This window comes from Pogoniulus pusillus, chromosome 15 (genome assembly GCF_015220805.1).
Source record: "Pogoniulus pusillus isolate bPogPus1 chromosome 15, bPogPus1.pri, whole genome shotgun sequence".
Lineage (NCBI taxonomy): Eukaryota > Metazoa > Chordata > Aves > Piciformes > Lybiidae > Pogoniulus > Pogoniulus pusillus.
The window spans coordinates 25,494,516-25,515,719 of NC_087278.1; the positions used below are offsets into that span (position 1 = coordinate 25,494,516).

A 21,204-nucleotide genomic window follows, 5' to 3' on the forward strand; every position below is an offset into this window, starting at 1 on the left:
CCAGGTCTGAGCACTGGGATCCCTTCAGCCTCTAGGCTGTTTGCTACGGCACTGCACAAAAACAAAGCCTTCTTCTGACTCACCCTTCCCAAGATCCTCTGACACTCCCTGCAACTATGTGGAAGTGCTGACATCTCCTAGGACAGACAGAAACAAATTGATGCTCCAGTACAAACCTTATGCACATGAACTAGTGAAGACTGGGACACATTGGTCTACGCCATTCCCACTGTAGGCTCCCCTCTCCTTTAGAGATTTGGGCATGGACCTGCTGGAGCAGGTACTGAGCTGTACAGCAGGTCACACTACACTGCACTGAGTAGTAAAACCTGAGACCAAACTTTCTGAGGACACACTTCAGCCATCCAAAAGCAGATGCCATGATTTGAGCGAGAATGATCCCACCTCAATATATCTATTTATTACCACAGAGGCAGTTTAAAGTGGTGGGCTCAGCTGTCTGGGCTGACATTATTAAGTGCAGGTGAGATTTCTATCCTGTAACCTTTTATACTCCAGTCCTGTGCCAGAGAAGACTATCTGGGAGCTGACACCATCTGAGCACATCTGTAGCTAAGTAAATGTTGTTCATATCTCTTCTCCTCACAGTCAAGAGGAGAGATTACAGTGCACTAGGGCTTGGAGAGGAAACACTGACAAAAGGCCTCTGGGGATAAGCAACAGCATGCTATTGAGTGCATGGAGGGGGAGGGGGGGTGGCCAGTACATGAAATAGCCCTTTACAAAGCAGAGGGCACAAGCTACTACCCCGGATCTTCCACGAGGATTTGGAAGAAGCCATTTGTACCACTGGAGTCCCACTCTGCAGCAACTCAAGAGTGCATGTCAATATACAAGGATAAAGAGACCTCTCCTATGAGCTTCCTGGGACAGCCTAAAGGATTTATATGAATAATTCCATAAAAAGACCAGTGCTTTAAGTTTCCCTGATCCTCTTTTTATCATTAAAGAGCATCTAGCTTGTTCTTCAATTTTATGAAGAGTCAAGCTGACTCTGTGCTATAATACATTTTTTCCCCATTCTAACCATGCTGTAGGAGGAGACTTCCAGCAAAAGAGCAGTAATGTCCTTTCCTATCATTGTTCATCCTGAGCCAACACACTGGAACAGGGTTAAATAGGATATGGGAAACTTGGGTCTGTTCACCTCCACTGCAGGTGTGGCCTTGGAGTCACCTTACACATCCAATGCAGTCTGTTACCCCACTCAGGCTCTACCACACCTGCAGCTAATACACAAATAAAAAGCATCCTTGGAGAAGTTCTGCTTCCCAGGGTGAGGCATGCAAAGGGACAATTACTTGATATTTGGAGGCCCCAGTTGACTGGAGGCCAGCAACTGTGGCACCTTTCAACAAGAAAGGCTGGAAGGATGATCAGGGAACTACAGGCTTAGTTAGTCACTAAGTTAGTTACTTAGTTAGTTACTACTATTGTCTTAGTTACTATAGACAATAATTCATCCCAACTGTATTTTGTTGTTTAGAAGTAATATTTTGAGGCTGCTGTTTGTTAGGCTTGTAAGTTTGCTAACAAACCTTACAGCTCCACTAACACAAAGACAGGATGTTAGCCTCTGCTGGCAGAACAAGTCCCATCTTTCATTCAGCTGTTTATGTCCAACAAGTAACCACCAACTAGTTGGGAGAGTTTGAGGATTACAGCGGTGGCTGCTGCAGTCTCTTGTAACTTCCTTCTTCTTTGCCCTTATTTCACACTAATCTCTACCTAAAGAAGAAATACTCCGAGAGAAAAAAAAAATCTAGTCCAGCACCATTAACAAGAGGGGAAAAATCTACTTCAGCCTACACTGAGAACAACTTCAGAAGGTCATGGAGCAGGGCATCCTGAGTGCCATCACACAGCACACACAAGAAACCAGGAGATCAGGCCTAGTCACCACAGGTTTATGGAAGGCAGGTCCTGCCTGCCTGATCTGAGCTTCTACAACAAAGGGACCCACCCAGTGGGCACTGTCTACCTGAACTTCAGTAAAGCCTTTGACACTGTCTCCCACAGCATCCTCCTTCAGAAACTCCTGGCACAAGGCTTGGATCAGTGCCCTGTGCACTGCATAAAGAAGTGGCTGATGGCTGGGACCAAAGAGTAGTGGGGAAGGGAGTTAAGTCTGGCTGGCACCCAGTCAGCAGTGGTGTCTCCCAGGGCTCAGTGCTGGGGGCTGTCCTCTTTAACGTCTTTATCAGTGATCTGGATGAGGAGATTGAGGCACCCTGAGTGAGTTTGCAGATAGCTCTACAGTGGGATCTGGGCAGGTGAGACCAATGGGCCAAGGCTCATGGTATGAAGTTCTACAAGGCCAAGTGCCAGGTCCTGCACTTGGGTCACAACAACCCTGTGGTAAGCTACAGACCTGGGGGTGTGTGGTTGGAAAGCTTCAGCTTGGAGAGGCACCTGGGGGTATTGGTTGCCAGTTGACTGCACATGAGTCAGCAGCGCCCAGGTGGCCAAGAAGGCCAAGGGCATCCTGGTTTGTATTAGAAACAAGGTGGGCAGCAGGGACAGGGAGGGGATCACCCCCTGTGCTCAGCACTGGTGAGGCCACACCTCAAGTGCTGTGTTCAGTTCTGGGCCCTTCACCACAGAAAGGACATTGAGAGGCTGGAGTGTGTCCAGAGAAGGCAACGAGGCTGGTGAAGGGCCTGGAGCACATGGCCTGTGAGGAGCATCTGAGGGAGCTGAGGTTGTTCAGTCTGGAGCAGAGGAGGCTGAGAGGAAACCTCACTGCTCTCAACAGCTGCCTGAAGGGAGGCTAGAGTGAGGAGGGGGCAGCCTCTTCTCCTTGGTGTCAAGCAACAGGACCAGAGGAAATGGTTCCAAGCTGCACTAGGGGAGGTTCAGGCTGGATGTTAGGAAATATTTATTCACTGACAGCGTTCTCAAATATTGGAATGGTCTGCCCAGGGCAGTGCTGAAGTCACCACCCCTGGAGGTGTTCAAGTGGCATGTATGTGAACCTGGTACTGAGGGTTTAGTGTTGATCCTTCAGTGCTAGGTCAGAGGTTGAACTGGAAGATCTCTTCCAACCAAATATATTCTGTAATTCTGTGACATGCTCCCATTCATGTCCCCAGGGTATCAGCAACTAATTTTCATTCTGATTTGAGCATGCCAATCAATTAATGAATAGAATCACAGGATAGTTTAAGTTGGAAGGGACCTCTGAAGGTCATGAATACCTCCTTTACAGTTGGTCAGTAAATAAATGTGAGCTCAACAACTCTTAAAAAAAACAAAACCACAGAGACATTCCAAGTATGTATCAGCTGAACAACTGGGCAAAACCTGGCTGGCTCTTTTGGCTTGTTTGCAGACTGTTCCCTTTAACTGTCTGCTGTTTGTAATGTGCATCTGCTCTGGTACATGATGTGTCACGATTTCTGCCCTTTGTTGTTAAACTGAGCTGTTCTAACCGGGCAATAATCCAGCTCAAACAGGGATGGTCATGAAAACTACCATGTTTTCGGCCTTGCATCGCACACCCCCTGAAAGACGATGTCAGGTGCCCCATGCGGCAGCGGGGCCGGGAGAGAGGGAGGAGCAGGGCAGCCAACCGCCGCAGCCGGCTCCGGCCGTGTGTGTAAGCCCTGAGTCACGCTGGGGGAGGAGCGCTGGCGTTGCTCAATCGGCTGTTTATTGTCCTGCCTCGCTGAAAAGAAAAGGTATTAAAAGAATTGTTTATTACTCACCCTCACATGCGGGCTGGGAGGTGGGGACATGCTGGCCAGGCTGGCTCCATGGACCGAGGCCCAGCGTGTGAGCTACAACAAGGCTGAGTCCTGCACCTCGGTCACAACAGCTCCATGAACGCTCCAGGCTTGGGGCAGAGTGGGTGGAAACTGCCCAGCAGAGAAAGCCCTGGGGGTGCTGGCCGACAGCCAGCTGAAGGTGAGCCAGGGTGTGTCCAAGCGGCCAAGGCCACCACATGCTGGCCTGGCTCAGCAATGGTGTGACCAGCCGGAGCAGGGCAGGGACTGTCCCCCAGTATGCAGCTCTGGTGAGGCCATGCCTTGAGGACTGGGTTCAACCTACAGGCCCTCACTCCCAGAACGGTGCTAGAGTGGGTCCAGAGGAGGGCCTGGAGAGCAGCTGAGGGCACTGTGGTCGCCTAGCCTGAAGGAGGCTGGAGGGAGGTGTGAGTTGGTCTCTGCTCCCTAGGAACAAGTGAGAGGATGAGAAGAAACGGCCTCAGGTTCCGCCAGGAGAGTATAGGTTGGCTGTCAGACGAAACCTACTGACTCCAGGGGCTCTCCACAGGCTGCCCAGGGAGGTGGTTGAATCCCCACCCCCCTGGGTGTGTGCAGAGGCAGAGCCGTGCTGCTGGGGGCCGTGGTTTGGCAGCAGGCTGGCTGCAGCTAGCAGCGGCTGCCCTCAGCGCCGGCGGCAGGCCGCGGCGGGGAGCGCTGCCGCGGGAGCGCTGCCGGCTGCCCGTGACGTCAGGCGCTCGCGCCGCGGTTGGCGCTGCGCCGGTGGGGGCGGGCGGGGGCGGGCGGGGGCTGGCTCCGGGATCCGGCCGCGGGGGGAGCCGCAGCAGCATTCGCGGAGGGGCGCGGGCAGTCCGGCAGCATGAAGTTCCAGTACAAGGAAGACCACCCGTTCGAGTACAGGAAAAAAGAAGGGGAGAAGATCAGGAAGAAGTACCCCGACAGAGTGCCGGTGAGTGCGGGGCGGCTGCGGGTTTGCCTGGCCGGGCCGCCGCGCTCTGACGCCTTTTGTTGTCCTTCTCGGCTCTTCTCTGCTCCTCGTTTCTTCAAGGCTAACACCCGCACCCCACTCCCCGCAGCAAGGCGTTAGTAGAGAGGATCGTGCTGTTTGGTCTGATTCAGATTGCAGGCTGGTGGCTTTTTTCTTCCTTTTGCCCTTGAGAGCAAGGCCGTGGCTGTTCAGGAACGGAGGGGGGCAGTGGGGTGTAAAATCCCTTTTTCCGGGGGGTGGGGGAGGAATCCGCAGCGATTCGAGAGCGGCAGTGCCGCTGATTGATTTTTCCCGGTGGCCTGCATGCGTGGGGACGGGGGATGGGGAAGGAGCTCCCCATCAGACGTGTGAAAACGGAGAACAATGAGTGGGCTAAGCCAGGGGCTGTGCTCTGCTCTCCCTTCGCTCTTACTTCAGTTTCTCCTGGCCTCTTCCAGCTGTAATCTCGCCCTGTGCTTTTCCGTTGCGTGAAAGCAAAATGGCTCGTCCCAGCCTTTCTGCCCTCCCGCTTAATCGTCCTGTGCAAAAGGAAACAAACCCTGCCGCTTGATAAACAAGGTCATCTTCTAGCTAAACTTCGCTGCCTCATCCTTAGGTCCCTTTGGGGGGTGCCCGTGGAAAACGTGCAGCTTCATAATTAGTGGTAACAGTTAAGAAATAGGCATGAAAAATCGAATTAATTGTGATTTATATATATAGAATCATAGAATCAACCAGGTTGGAAGAGACCTCCAAGATCATCCAGTCCAACCTAGCACCCAGCCCTAGCCAGTCAACCAGACCATGGCACTAAGTGCCTCATCCAGGCTTTTCTTGAAGACCCCCAGGGACGGTGCCTCCACCACCTCCCTGGGCAGCCCATTCCAATGCCAATCACTCTCTCTGGGAAGAACTTCTTCCTAATAATATCCAGCCTATACCTACCCTGGCACAACTTGAGACTGTGTCCCCTTGTTCTATTGCTGGTTGCCTGGGAGAAGAGGCCACCCCCCACCTGGCTGCAATGCCCCTTCAGGTAGTTGTAGACAGTAATAAGATCACCCCTGAGCCTCCTCTTCTGCAGGCTGCACATCCCCAGCTCCCTCAGCCTCTCCTCATAGGATTTGTGCTCCAGGCCCCTCACCAGCTTTGTTGCCCTTCTCTGGACATGTTCCAGCACCTCAACATCTTTCTTGAATTGAGGGGCCCAGAACTGGACACAGTACTCAAGGTGTGGCCTGACCAGTGCTGAGTACAGGGGCAGAAGAACCTCCCTTGTCCTGCTGGCCTCCTGTGCAAAAGGAAACAAACCCTGCCGCTTGACAAACAAGGTCATCTTCTAGCTAAACTTCGCTGCCTCATCCTTAGGTCCCTTTGGGGGGGTGCCCGTGGAAAACGTGCAGCTTCATAATTAGTGGTAACAGTTAAGAAATAGGCATGAAAAATCGAATTAATTGTGATTTATATATATAGAATCATAGAATCAACCAGGTTGGAAGAGACCTCCAAGATCATCCAGTCCAACCTAGCACCCAGCCCTATCCAGTCAACCAGACCATGGCACTAAGTGCCTCATGCAGGCTTTTCTTGAAGACCCCCAGGGACGGTGCCTCCACCACCTCCCTGGGCAGCCCATTCCTATGCCAATCACTCTCTCTGTGAAGAACTTCTTCCTAATATCCAGCCTATACCTACCCTGGCACAACTTGAGACTGTGTCCCCTTGTATATTTGTGCCGTTTTAATAAAGGTTTTGCTAATGTCCTTTCCATCTCCACTGGAGAGATATGGCCTAGATTTACTGCCCAGGGATACTGCACGCAAAATAACTGGAGATTTCCTTGTAGATCTTCAGGACAAGGGGGAACAGTCAGGCCACTTTCCTTCCTGACAGGCTAACACTGTTTTTTTATGGTGGGGAAGTTTTGGGAAGTCAGCGTTTGGGTTTGCTTTCAGGACTGCCTGGCATAGTGTAGCAGGTTGAGCGCGCAGTGGTTAAGTGTTTCTGGGTCTGTGGTGGCTGATGAGGATCGCAGGGGGATCTGTAGGTCAGGAGTAGAACAAGCTGTAAATTGAGGATTAACAGGGCAGACTCTGCAGAAATCATGATAGATGTGTCTGGAAGAGCTGTGTGGGAAGCCTAGGAGATACTTAGCAAGAGGTATAAAGGGTCAAGGTAGGAGAGCATCAGCATGTCGTCAGGGAGAGAGGCAGGACCAGAATAACCAGGAGTGCTGTAGTTAAGGGCAGATGGAAACAAGGTGTGGTGAGGCTCAGATGTGAAATGTCAGGGTGAGACTATCGTCAGAGCTGCAGCAGACAGCTGTTCTTTAAATCACTGCTGTTTCTACACTTCCTGGCAGCAGGATCTTTGAAGATGACGTCCTTTTGGCTGCCTACACTGCAGTGCCCTGATACATCTCACCATTTTGCTGAGATAATACTGTTAGCATGGTCCCACATTGCCACAATCACCATCCAGCAGCTCCAGACATACAGAGAGTCTGTGCCTGCCCTGTGTGGGTTGGTTTGTGTGTATGTGTGAAGGGTTTAGTGCTTCAGAAGAGGAGATACCTGTGTCATTAGGCAAACTGACTACAACTGATAACTCAGATTAGCAGGGCACCTTCATTCCTTCTCATTGCAAGAAGATCTATTTTGAGATTGGTGATGATACAGTAACTGAAAGAGGCCTACAAGAAAAATGGGAAGGGACTTTTTCCAAGGGCCTGTAGTGATGGGATGAGAGGGAATGGATTGAAGCTTAAGGAGGGCAGGTTGAGGTTGGAGATGAGGAAGAAATTCTTTGTAGTAAGAGTGGTGAGACACTGGAACAGGTTGCCCAGGGAGGTTGTGGATGCCCCCTCCTAGAGGAGTTCAAGGCCAGGTTGGATGAGGCCTTGAGCAACCTGTTCTAGTGGCAGGGGAAGTAGGACTAAATGATCTTTGAGGTCCCTTCCAACCCAAACCATTCTATGATTCATCCTTTTAAAATCTCCCCTAGGGGCTTAGAGGCCTCAGCACTCACCTCTTTCTTATAGACATGGTTTCTTTTCTTCATTATCTAGTGAAAAAGCCACAGAGTGGCCACATCTGTGTCTCTAGCTAGCAGAGATTGACTCATTGACAGTCCTTTTGGAAATGGGAGGCAAGAACTAAAGGTTTTTCTCCAGTGAACTTTGTTGTGGTAGATATTGCTTGTTGGATGTGAGGGTGAAAATATGTGCAAAGTGTTGTTATTCAGCCTGCACCTGTTCACTGAGACTGTGGGACTGTCCTTCCTTCACAGCATCCACAGAGTGGTAGCAGTTGGGAGGGACCTCCAAAGATCATCCCATCCAACCCCCCTGACAGAGCAGGATCACTTAGGGCAGGTCACACAGGAGTGCAGCCAGGTGGGTTTGGAATGTCTCCAAAGGAGACTCCACAGCCTCTCTGGGCAGCCTGCTCCAGGGCTCTGCCACAATCACAGTGAAAAAGTTTCTCCTCCTGTTCCCATGGAACCTCCTCTGCTCCAGCTTGCACCCATTGCCCCTTGTCCTGTCATTGGACATCCCTGAGCAGAGCCTGGCTCTGTCCTCCTGACACTGCCCTGCACGACTTGATGAATGAAGTGACCCCTCAGGCTCCTCTGCTCCAAACTGAGAGCTCCAGCTCCCTGAGCCTATCCTCAGCAGGGAGATGTTCCACTCCCTTCAGCATCTTATCCTGCCACAAGCTGCCTGAAACAGCTTGAATTCCTTGTACTCATTGAGGTGCTTCAAACTCTTCAAGCAGCAGAGACTGCTGTGATTCTGTTTTAAAAACAAGCTCACAACTTCCAGGGGGTTTGGCTATGTTGCCAGCATCCCAATGGAGCACAGGATGAGATGTCCAAGGTGGCATCTCTGTGGTGTGACGTGCTTCACACATCTTCAGCTGGATCTAGAGAGAAAGGAGGTAGCATGGCATTTTGTCCAGGCTAAATACAGCAGGCTCATCTTCACAGCAGCTTTCTCTGTGTAGTGTCTCACAGCCTTAACACCACCATTTTGTATTTGAAGAGGGCTTAGTCCACAGCAGCTCTGCCTTTTCTGTTACACAACAAATCAAGTTGCTGATTCAGTTTGCCAGATAGCTACGGGAACGTGGAGCCCATAGAAATGAATCCCACAGTGGCTCAGATGAAGCATTTACAGTTAACAGGGTCTAATGGAACTGAGAAGTTGAGGATGTGAAGCAGATTCACCTTACTGTGTAGGTGGTCAAAATGGCTTCTGCTGAACAGCAGGCCACAGAGATTGACTCATGGAATGTATCTCCTGCCAGGTGAAAAATAACAAAATCCCCAAGGAACAACAACAAATAAAACCCAACCCTGCCTGCAGTTTGGTTTGGGTTTTTGTTTGTTTGGTGTTTTTTTCCCCCCTGCACAAACACAGAGGTTCCAAAGGTTTCCAAGGCTTTTCACTGGAGATCAGGTCACTTTGGAATGCTTTCTGCTTCTGAGGTAAACATTTTACTCAGCTCCAGTAACAGAAATTTCCCTGTCGCAGGAGATCTCTTGGTCTTACCTTGGAGCTGCTGAGCTTCGTGTTTGCCTCTCTCATAATGACATTAGAGTAGAATCATAGAATGCTTTGGGTTGGAAGGGACCTCCAAAGGTCATCTAATCCAACCACCTGCATCCTCCACTAGATCAACTTGCTAAGAGTCTTGTCTAGCTTGACCTTGAATATCTCCAGGCACATTTTTGAGCCCTCATCACAGGAAGGACACGGACCTGATGCAGCAGGTCCAGAGGAGGGCCATGAAGATTATCAGGGGTGTGTGTCACCTCTGCTATGAGGACAGGCTGAGGGAGCTGGAGTTGTTCAACCTGGAGAAGAAAAGGCTCCAGGCAGACCTAAGAGCAGCCTGCCAGGAGCTCAAGTGGGCTATATACAAGAAGGCTGCTATTAGGTCTCCCTGGAGCCTTCTCAAAGCTGAGCAATTCCAGCTCCCTGAGTCTGGCCTCATATTAGAAGTGCTCCATTAGCCTGATCATCTTCATGGCCCTCCTCTGGACCTGCTCCATCAGGTGCATGTCCTCCAGATGAGGTCTTGCCAGGGAGGCAGAATCAGCTCTCTCCATCTCTGGCCATGCTGCTTTTGATGCAGCCCAGGCTGCCATTGGCCTTCTGAGCTGCAAGTGCCCATTGCTGGCTCATGTCCAGCTTCTCATCTCCCAAGTCCTTTTCTGCAGAGCTGCTCTCAATCTCATCATCCCTCAGCCTGGATTCATATCTAGGATTGCCCCAACCTAGGTGCAGGACCTTGCATTTTGCTTTACAGAATCTCCTAAGATTCTCCTCAGCTCACCTCTTCAAGTTTTCCAAGTCCCTCTGGATGGCATCTTGTCCTTCAGACATACCACCTGCACTACACAGCTTGCTATCATCTGCAGACTTGCTGGACTATAATAAGAGTTTGTAGTTTATGGCAAAGCTGTCTGTGGGTCAGCTTAGCCAGATGGTGCCCTGTGAGTTTCAATTATTAGATTATATGAATAAGGAAATGTCCATAATTATATGAAGCAGGGAAAGCAACCTTAAAGGGTAAGATTTTACGAGCAGAAGATAACTGCTGAAGAACTAAGGATTAAAAAAACCTCAGCTCATAATATTCCCCTATGAGCTGTAGCCCTTGATTTTTTTGCTTCATTCTAGAGCACTTGGTGTTAGTGAAGGCAGAAATTAGGATGTGGAGACTACTGGGAGTAGGGCTGAAGTATGCCAGGCAGTTGGGAACTGTAACCTGGAAACAGTTCAGCTAGATATGGTGTTCATCTCTTAGCCTCGTGGCAGCTCCTTCCTACTAAATTAACCTGCGTTGGTCCCAGCAAGGTGACCTGGTTTCTTTTTTTTCTTGGCCATTATGGTTTATTCTTATGTCTGTTCCAGTGCTTACTGCTGCAGTCTTGGGCTCTCAGCCAGTGATTTTAAGTCTCACCTATCTGTGCTTTAATGTTGCATATTTGTTGTAGGTTAAATAAATTCCTCAAGGCCTGGTAGCACCACCTCTGTCTTTTTTTTTTCCCACTGATCCTTTTTTCTGCTCCATTTCATTCTGTGGTACTCATGGAATGTTTGTGCTCTGTCTCATTCTGTCTCTCCAGGTAATTGTGGAAAAAGCACCAAAAGCCAGAGTACCTGACCTAGACAAAAGGAAGTATCTTGTGCCTTCTGACCTCACAGGTAACAAAAGTCCTTCCTGATTTTCAGTCACGTCTCAGAAATGCTTTTGCTCTTGTGTTCAGCAGCAAGAAGATACCCACTCAGACTCAACATCTACTCATGAGGTTTTCAGGATAGCCTGAGGAGGGAGCTGGGCTTGTTCAGCCTAGAGGAGAGAAGACTCCAGTGGGGGAATCTTAGAGCTGTCTTCTAATACCCGATTTGATCCTAGGGGAAGGCTGGGAGAGAGACTTCTCTTGAGGGTGCCTAGAGATAGGATGAGGGGGAATGGTTTGAAGCTGAGGGAGAGCAGGGTTAGACTGGGTCTTGGGAAGAAATTCTTCATTATGAGAGTGGTGAGACTCTGGAACAGGCTGCCCAGGGAGGCTGTGGCTGCCTCCTCTCTGGGGGTGTCTGAGGCTGGGTTGGATGAGGCCTTGAGCAAATGAGTCTAGTTGAGAGGTGACTTTGCCCATGGCAAGGAGGTTGGAGTAGATGGTCTCTGAGGTCCCTTCCAACCGGAGCCATTCTGGGATTCCTGTGATCACTGCCCCAGCCTGGCCTCGTTATATTTATGTACCTTGCAGCCTGGGTTACAACATTCCTTGAGGTCTTCTCAGGTATCCCACTGATTTGGCTAATCTGTGTGTCACAGCTGACTGCTAGCCATGATGAAAATAACTAAATTGTGTGTCATAATCATCAGTCAGTGATGACCTACCTGCAGACTTGCCAGAAGCTTTGTCCTCCATGCTGGAAAAGACAAATCCCATAATTTTCCACCTCCGTGGTTAGAGTCCTGGTTTCAAAGTGCCTTTTGCAAGTGGCCATGGCCATTTTGTGTGTGATGGCATTTGTTTTCATTTGAGAAAGTGGCTGAGTTACAGGAATGGCAGTTCTTTTTCTTCTGGTGTACAGTGGGTTGTGAAAACTTTCTTAGGCAACATAGCTCAAGCAAGTAGTAAGGAATTCATTTTCAGGAGTGGTAGGATCACTTACACCAAGGTCAAATTCTCCAAGATGCCTCTGGTCTAGCATTTAAAGGTTAACTTAGGAGGTCTTCCCACTAACCTCCACCATTGAGCATTTCAGACTGTGATAGGTAAAGTGTGGATTTAAAGAGTCCCTGGCCTGAGACATGTACCTGAGAAACTGCAGGCTCTGAGTGGACTGGCTGCTGGTGTGGGCAGTCAGGAAGCTGCTGCTTGCTCCTCTGCTTTGTTTGTTTTTCCTTACTTTTATGTAAAGCATGTGACTTTCACCACTAAAAGAAAACAGCCATGGTTCTCAAACACTGGAACAGGCTCCCTGGGGTGGTGGCTGAATCCCCAGCCGTGGAGGTCTTAGGTGTTGAGAAGAGACAGAGATGTGGTGCTGAAGGTCACGGGTTGGCACCAGCCTTGTCAGAGTTAGAGCGTGGTTGGACTTGATGATCTCTGCCAGCCAAAAGATGTCTGTGATTTTATGGTTAGGTTATAAACCCAAACAAACCACGAAACACAAAAAAACCCAACCCCAAATGTTCCTTCTTTATCTAAGATGTTCTTTTCTGTTCCTCTTCAGTTGGCCAATTCTACTTCCTAATCCGAAAACGGATCCACTTGAGGCCAGAAGATGCCCTCTTCTTCTTTGTCAATAACACCATCCCTCCCACCAGTGCCACTATGGGCCAGCTGTATGAGGTAAGCCTGGCCCATCTCTTCCACCTCTTCTTGCAGTGTCCAGAAGAATGCATATCCTCCCTGAAGGACAACTGAGCGCTACTCAGCTGGCATTGAATGCAGCTTGGTCATGGATGCTTGAAGAGTGATCCCCTTGGCCTGGGCTGCATCCCATCAGGCTGTTCAGGGATATTGTATGCTGTACTTAAAAAGAGGAGCCTGGGGGGAGCCTCATCTCTTAACTAGTTGCTAGTTGGAAGGGTTGTCAAGTCAGGCAGTGAGTAGTTGCCTAAGTGCTGAGAGGTTGCTCCTAGTACTTGAACAAACTGTTGAAATAAACCACTTTATCCATTCGATTCCAGAGGAAAGGTTAGGGTGGAGCAGAACATTGACACTAGCTTTCCTGTTCACACAGAGGAGATTTCTTTGAGCCATTAGAAGAACACAGTGTCACTGGGCAGCCAGTTGTCAATATATTGTCAAGCAACATTTACTCTTTGTGCAGAATTACTTTGTCATCACTTGTACTGTATATGAGGACCTCATAGGACACTGTGAATATTTCTTCCCAGCATTTCTGGTAGGCAGTGTCATTTGATTAACCTTAAAGGCATATTTTGTGCCTACCAGAGGAGTGCTGCTCAATTGCACAGCTGTGACATCATGGCTGATTTGCAGCCTGAATTGATTTCTCCTTGATTTGTTCAATATCTTCATCAGTGATACAGACAGTGAGGTTGAGGGCGCCTTCAGCAAGTTCGCAGATAACACCAAGCTAATTAGTGTGGTTGATAAGACTGAAGGATGGGATGGAATCCAGAGGGAGGATCTGGACAGGCTGCAGAGGTGGTCTGAGGAGATTCTTAGGAGGCTCAGTAAGGCAAAGTGCGAGGTCCTGCACCTAGACTGTGGCAATCCTAGGTATCAATCTGGGCTGAGGGATGATGAGATTGAGAGCAGCCCTGCAGAAAAGGACTTAGGGGTGCTGGTGGATGAGAAGCTGGACATGAGCCAGCAATGGGCACTTGCAGCCCAGAAGGACAATGGCAGCCTGGGCTGCATCAAAAGCAGCATGGCAGGAGATGGAGAGAGGTGATTCTGCCTCTCTATTCTGGGGTGACCTCACCTGCAGTGCTGTGTCCAGCTCTGGAGCCCTCAACACAGGAAGGACATGGACTTGATAGCATCCAGAGGAGGCCACAAAGATGATCAGGGGCTGGAGCACCTCTGGTCTGAGGATAGGCTGAGGGAGCTGGGGTTGTTCAGCCTGCAAAAGAGAAGGCTCCAGGCAGACCTAACAGCAGCCCAGCAGGACCTGAGGGGGACTACAAGAAGGCTGCAGAGGGACTGTTTGCAAAGGCCTGCAGGCACAGGACAAGAGACAATAGTTTGAAATGAGAAAAGAGCAGATTCAGATTGGATGTTAGGAACAAATTCTGCACCATAGGGTGCTGGAACACTGCAACAGGTTGCCTAAGGAAGTAGTTGAGGCCTCATTCCTGGGGATCTTCAAGGTCAGGATGAAGAAAGCTGTAAGCAAGCTGCTCTAGTGGAGAATATCCCTTCTGAATGCAGGGGGGTTGGACTGGATGACCTTTGGAGGTCCCTTCCAACCCAAACCATTCTATGATCCTTTAAATTCTCCTTCTCTTATGTTAGGCTGTTTCAATTAGAAAGTTGCAGTATGGTGCTCTGAGCCTTGTTTGACCTGCAAGTAGTTGACAATAAATGGACAACTGTTGAGTGGACTGATGAAAGTGACCTAAAATCAGCACACAGAAGGAATTTTCCACTTCTCTACCTGTAGGAGGAAGGGGTGACAACTGTCCAAAGTTAGGCAATGTCCGAAGCTAAGGTCAAGATGCGGTTCCTTGCAGTCTGCAGCCTTTCTCTATCAGTGTAATCACTCAACATCTGCCCGTATGCAAACCAGGGTTAGGACACAGCCATCTGTCAGAGTGTTCTGAAAAACAGCAAATATTAACCATATTTACCAATACTGAAGTATTTAGAGGCGAGTTTTGACTCATTAAAGCCTTCCAGGTCTCTCCTCTTGATCTTGCTGCCATACCAGTGCTTGAGATTCTGCTGCACAGCTTGCAGTGGAAGCTGGGACTGGTGCAGCCCTGAGCGAGCTGAGGAGTGTTAATGAGCTGCTCAATACTGTGCTGATGTCTTACTGCCTGCAAAACTGGCTAAAAGGGATTTATGGGACTTGGCACTCACCCTGTAGCTTGGAGGGTTTCACACTCCTGCTTTTCGTGGCTTTTTCCCTGCTTCTGGGCCGGGAGGTGCTTCCCTTTTGTCTTTGGTTCGTTCGTGTGCACAGCTTGCACACGTAAATTCACAGAATGGTTTGGGTTGGAAGGGACCTCAAAAGTCATTCAGTTCAAAACCTCCCTGCCATGGGCAAGGACACCTTCCATTAGACCAGGCTGCTCAAGGCCTCATCCGGCCTGGCCATGAATACCTCCAAGGAGGGGGCATCCACAACCTTTCTGGGCAACCTGTGCCAGTGTCTCATCACCCTCACTGCCAAGGATTTCTTCCCAATCTCCAGTCTCAATCTGCCCTCCTCAAGCTTCAACCCATCCTCTCTCATCTTGTCACTACAAGTCTTTGCAACAGGCAGTTCCCCTGCCTGCTACACACACTGGTGCTTGCCTTGGTATTATTTTGTACTATTGCAATAAATTTGGGATTTTTCCCCTACCTCAACTCCTGAAGTTTTTCTGTTGCTCTGCCTGCCTCCTGGACCCTCTTCTTGTGCCACGACGGAGGGGATGGAGGGGTGTGGGTGAGGGCTTGCTTGTTAGAGCAGACTGGGTTTAACCCAGGACATCTGAGCTTTTTCACTTGTAGTGGTTTGTTACTTCCTGCCTCTCTGCCCTTGCAGGACAACCATGAGGAGGACTATTTTCTCTACGTGGCCTACAGCGATGAGAGCGTCTATGGCAAGTGAGCAGCAGCCCCTCAGGCAGACGTGTGAGATGGACTGTTGGAATGGATTTTGGGGGGGAAGTGTTGGAGAGGAGGAGGAAAGATGCCTGAGACGAGGGGAAGAGAACTGGAAGTGAACCACATGCACAATGCCATCACCTTCCATGCATTAATTGTAACCATTCTTTTTTCAATTGAGGGGTGGGGGGGTGGGGGTCAGTGTGTGAAAGGGTGAACTGAAAGGCTAAGGAGGGGTTCAGTGCTGAGGGATGGGGAGACTCCACTCTTAAGAGTTCCTCTGTTGCCACAGCTGGAAGTAAGCCAGTCTTGGAGGCTGCTAGAGAAACCAGTACGGTGGAGCTCCAGGAGAGTCACTGCAGGATGGGCCTTTCTGTGTGACACTTTCATTGGCTGATGAAGGCATGCCACATGTTGTACACTCTCCTTGTCACATCCTGCCCATGGCGCGGGCTGCACTCCTGTGAGCATTCAGTGAGCTGTGAAATACTTCACTTCGGCTGTCACACGAGGCTGTCCTCTGCTGACAGTCCTCACTCCCAACTGCCACCTGTGAAGCGTTCCAAGAGTTTTGTGTTTCCCATCACTTCCATCAGTATTAGAAGGGCTGACTCAGAGGGCTGGGAACTCCTCAGCTGTGAGATGTGAAGGTTGGAGTAAAGAAGGAGGTATTTATTTTGTTTTCCTTTGTTGCTTTAACTGCAAGTGCTGGACAGAAAAATCAGAGGTGACCCTTAGTTCTTTCTGGTGAAGCTAAGTGATACTTCTGAGCAATGGGTTTGAGGCCCTCAGGAGAGCGACTAACCCACTGCAGCTTTGAGGCAGGACTGAGTATACAAAGCATGTCCACTGTGGCTGCTCTGCAAACTTGGTATTAGTGAGCTTCACCCAGGCAGATCCTGGAGGCTGCTGAGATTGTCTGGTTGGTTCCTAGCTAGCCTACAACTCAGAGAGCTTTTCTGGCTACCTAACTTTAGTCTCCCTTGCTGTGTAAAAAGACAGCTAGCTACTAATGGTCTTGCTGTCAGAGAACCCAGGAAATGATCTGTCAGCATTGTCCTGCAGATTTGGATGTGGCAGAAGTCCTGTGAGTTTGGCCCTTCCTTCCACATCTTACCCCTGTACAGCCCTTGCACCACATGCACAAGTAAAAGAAATCAGTTGCTCCCATGTGTGTACAGCAGTGCAGCTCTTGGCCACAAGACAGCTGCTTCTAGACTGGAATGGGGAGGGGAATAGATACTCTGTAGACTTGAAAAATGATTTTACTTTAAGACAGTGTTGTTCTTAGATGCCATACAGATGCTGTCCTGTGCAGGCCTTATGCTGTCATGCCAAAGCAGTTTCTTCCCAGTGACAAAGAGCAGATTTTCCCATAACTGCTACAACTGCTGAAAGGATAGGAAGTGAACTGGCTTTCAGGAGAATGCTGGGGGTTCAATCCACAAATCAGAGAACTGGACCTGAATTACTGTAATCATTCCTACCTTTAAGAGGGGGGACCAAAGGGAGGAAAAGACAAGGCTGGAAGAAGACAGGCAGATTCCAAACTAACTTGAAAGATGTTTGCTCTGTTTACATGAAGTTAGAACCCAGTTCTTTGTATTCTTCAGGAAGGAGAAATTGAGTGTTCCTCTCACTAGGGAAGACAGGAAATCAGGTTTCAGCCTTCTCTGACAGTTGTTCCACAGAGGTACCTGGGGCAAAAGAGCAGGCTAGGAGTGTGAAGTGGGGGCCACAAGCAGAGCTATGTGAAGGTCAGGGAAGGTGGTGTAGTAGAGCAGGAGGGTTGCTGCCCACTGAGTATGGGGAGTGACAGAGGAATGGAAGAGAAGGGAAGGGCCCACGAAGGATGGAGACAGGGTAGTTGTAACAGGCAGCTGGAAAATGGGGGAGAAAAAAAAGAAGTGTGTGAGTTAGTAACCCCAGACTTTGCAGCCTGAACTTCAGGTTTGCTCTTCCATCACATTTTCATCTGGAATAAATGTGTTTGGGTGAGTTGTACCTACTGCCAACTCAGATCACCTCAGCTTCGACCTGCAGTGCACAGTCCTCTCTTTTGGCCCACTCTGTTCCAGTTATCAGGCTCTTTGTGCATCCTCTGATGCAAATGTGCATCAGTCTTGTCAGAGGAAGCTCTGAATGTTCTGAAACAGAGAACAAACCCAGGAGGCTTTCCAGTGTAGAAGAGAAGCCATGAGCAGGTGGTGTGCACCTCCCTGCTGCTGTCCCACTTGCTCACTTGTGTGCTGCCAAGATCTGACTGCGTGGTGTCTCGAATGAGCCTGTGCTGAGGCACACTCAGGGCAGAAGGAGGTGGCAGCTGGGGTGCTTGGTTTTGTGTTCAGACCTCCCCTTCCCTTCTGCTGCTGGGCTGATCAGTGACGTGTGTGGGACTAATCTCAGCTGTTTGTTATCTGTAGAAGTTAGTTTCATTTAGTTATTTTCTGTTTCCTTTAACTGGATCGTGGCCCTTAGCTCTATTTCTGCACTAGTCCAGTCTTGTACAAGGTAATGATGGTCATTCTTTTTGTGTTGGTTAGCTGCAGGTTCTTGTCAAATAAAGGTAATACTACTTGAGCTAAATCAACCAATCAATAAAGATGCATTTGAAAACCACTGCTTTGGTCCAAGATGGGTGACTTACAATTTCTTTCCAATGGGAACTTCTCAGTGAAGGGACAGCTCTGTCAGAACTTCCTGCTGCTGTGTTTTACCTGTCCTACCAGAACAAGTCACTTCTCTCCTTTGTTTGGTCGTGTTGTCACACACACACCTAGCTGTGTCTTGCTCTGCCACCAGTGTGAACTTTATTTAGGCCTGGAAGACATGAGAAGGTCTTAAAAATATAATAGGTGCATGAGAAGCTGGACATGAGCCAAAATGAGCTTGCAGCCTGGGCAGCATCCAAAGCAACAGGGCCAGCAGGTCCAGATTCTGTCACTCTGCTCTGGAGAGACTTCACCCTCAGTGCTTTGTCCAGCTCTGGAGCCCTCAGCCCAGGAAGGGCATGGACCTGATGGAGCAGGTCCAGAGGAGGTCCATGAAGATGATCAGGGTGCTGGAGGACCTCTGCTCTGAGGACTGGCTGAGGGAGCTGGGGTTGTTCAGCCTGGAGAAGAGAAGGCTCCAGGCAGACCTAACAGCAGCCTGCCAGGAGCTGAAGTGGGATATAAGAAGGCTGCAGAGAGACTGTTTGCAAAGGCCTGCAGAGGCAGGACAAGGGACAATGGTTTGAAATGAGAGAAGAGCAGATTCAGATTGGATGTTGGGAATGAGTTCTACACCGTGAGGGTGCTGGAACCCTGCAACATGTTGCCCAGGGAGGGAGTTGAGGCCCCATCCCTGGAGATATTCAAGGTCAGGCTCAAGAAGGCTGTGAGCAAGCTGATCTAGTGAAGTATGTCCCTGCTGACTGCAGGGGGCTTGAACTAGATGACCTTTGGAGATCCCTTCCAACCAAAACCATTCTCTGATGCTATGTCCATTTCCTTTTATGCCACTATAAAACCTACTGTCAGTTGGATTTGGTTACTCCCAACCCTTCCTAAGCTAACCTGGGGACAAGGCAGGCGAGCCAGAACAAGAATGCTCACACTGAGCCACATTACTGAGAGGAAAGCAAATGCTGCAGCCCTTATCACTCAGCAGGAAAATGGCTTTTTGTGGGAAATTCATAGGCAGGGTCTTGGCACAGATTTGCTCTCAGAGGAAACTGAAGCAGATCTTTTGTGAAGAGTTTGTGAGGTGCTCAGCATCCTGAATTCCCACGCGCTCCCTTGCTCAGAGCTTTGATAAGGGAAAGAAAATAGGAGAAGGCAGAAGATTGCTCTCTGCAGTGTAACAAGATAGGGAGCTGAGAGAACAGTGAGGCATTCTCCACAGCCAGCTCCCTGCTTAACAATGCTCCCTGTGAACCACTCTGCATTACTCATCGAGTGCAGCAGCACCATGGATGCTGTTCACAGCTCTGAGGGCGCATTGTACATCTGAAACACACCCACCTTGGACAGGCCAGACCTTTGAGAACATCCCATTCCTCTCGGTGGAGGTTTGATGGAAGCAAATGGGGCCTTTTAATAAAGAGTTTATTGTATTGGCTGCCTGGTAACTCTGCATTTGACCTGAGTTTAACAGGTAGCTTTGAATGTTCTTCCTGATCTCCAGTCTAAATCTCACCTCCTGAAGCTTCAAATCATTCCAATCTCTCACCCTAGCACTACAAGCTCTTGTAAAAAGTCCCTTCCTGGGTTTTTTGTACACCCCCTCAGGACCACAACTCTGCCTCTTCTAAACACCTCCAGGCATGGAAATTCAACCACCTCTCTGGGAGTCTGTTCCCATCTTTGAGAACTCTTTCAGACAAGAAGTTTCTCTAATATCCAACCTGAACCTCCCCTGGGGAAAGTCAAGACCACTTACTTTCATCCCATCGCTTATTAGGAAGGAGAAGAGACCAACCTCCACCTGGCTCAAATCTCCTTTCAGGGAGCTGTAGAGAGCCAGAAGGTGTCCCCTCAGCCTCCTTTTCCCCAGACTAGACAAGCCCAGTTCCCTCAGCAGCTCCTCACCAGACCTGTTCTCCAGACCCTTCACCAGCTTTACTGCCCTTCTCTAGATTGCTCCAGCCCCTCAATGTCATTCTTGTAGAGAAAGGTCCCAAAACCGAACCCTTGACCTCACCAGTGCTGAGTCAAGTGAACAATCACTTCTCTGGTCCTGCTGGCCACACCATTGATAATCCAGGCCAGGCTGCTGTTGGCCTTCTTGGCCACCTGAGCACACATTGACTCATCTTCAGATGATCTTCACTGCTCAAGTCCTATAACAAAGGAGTGACCACAGAGATCAATCTGGTTGGTGCTACATTCTTACTATAACCCTCTGACAATATCACTGGGCATGCCTCTGCTCCTCATGCATTGTCTTTCCTGTACACCTTCCTTACTTGGTGTTCTCTTAACATTTCCATACAGTGTTCAGAGTAGCTGTGAGAACCATGGATTGGTGTCTCCCCAAACCCCAAATAATTAACCCAGCAATCAGTAATTCAAGAGAAGATTTCCAGAAACCAATGTCCACCAAACCACACTATCTCTCCCCTCCTCAACTGGACAGGGAACAAAAAATAAAACAAAAGGTTCATGGGTCAAGATAAGCTCAAGATCACTCTCCATTTACTGTCACAAGAGCCCTGCACAGGGACCTAGACAGGCTGGATGGGTGGGCAGAGGCCAATGGGATGAGATTTAACACAGCCAAGTGCAGGGTTCTGCACTTTGGCCACAACAACCCCAAGCAGCACTACAGGCTGGGGACAGAGTGGCTGGAGAGCAGCCAGGAAGAAAGGGACCTGGGGGTACTGATAGAGAGTAGCTGAAGATGAGGTAGCAATGTGCCCAGGTGGCCAAGAGAGCCAATGGCATCCTGGCCTGCATCAGGAACAGTGTGGCCAGCAGGACAAGGGAGGTTATTCTGCCCCTGTACTCAGCACTGGTCAGGCCACACCTTGAGTCCTGTGTCCAGTTCTGGGCCACTCAATTCAAGAGAGATGCTGAGGTGCTGGAAGGTGTCCAGAGAAGGGCAACAAAGCTGGTGAGGGGCCTGGAACACAAACCCTGTGAGGAGATGCTGAGGGAGCTGGGAGTGTGCAGCCTGGAGAAGAGGAGGCTCAGGGGG

General features: G+C 49.5%; 1 protein-coding gene across 1 annotated transcript; it reads left to right on the forward strand.

The window, feature by feature from the left end:
* The first annotated feature begins 4,538 nt into the window (after positions 1-4,538).
* On the forward strand, positions 4,539-18,144 carry GABARAPL1 (GABA type A receptor associated protein like 1). The gene is made up of 4 exons (XM_064155918.1): positions 4,539-4,695; positions 10,849-10,927; positions 12,470-12,588; positions 15,464-18,144. Exons 1-4 carry the CDS (start codon positions 4,606-4,608, stop codon positions 15,527-15,529), a joined length of 354 nt encoding a protein of 117 aa, XP_064011988.1. The 5' UTR covers positions 4,539-4,605; the 3' UTR covers positions 15,530-18,144.
* The last annotated feature ends 3,060 nt before the right edge of the window (positions 18,145-21,204 follow it).

Excerpts from the sequence above, each read along its gene's own strand:
- GABARAPL1 (XM_064155918.1), top strand. The coding sequence starts at position 4,606 with ATGAAGTTCCAGTACAAGGAAGACCACCCGTTCGAGTACAGGAAAAAA. Across the intron at positions 4,696-10,848 it reads AGTACCCCGACAGAGTGCCG|GTAATTGTGGAAAAAGCACC; the intron begins GTGAGTGCGGGG and ends CTGTCTCTCCAG. Across the intron at positions 12,589-15,463 it reads CTATGGGCCAGCTGTATGAG|GACAACCATGAGGAGGACTA; the intron begins GTAAGCCTGGCC and ends CTGCCCTTGCAG.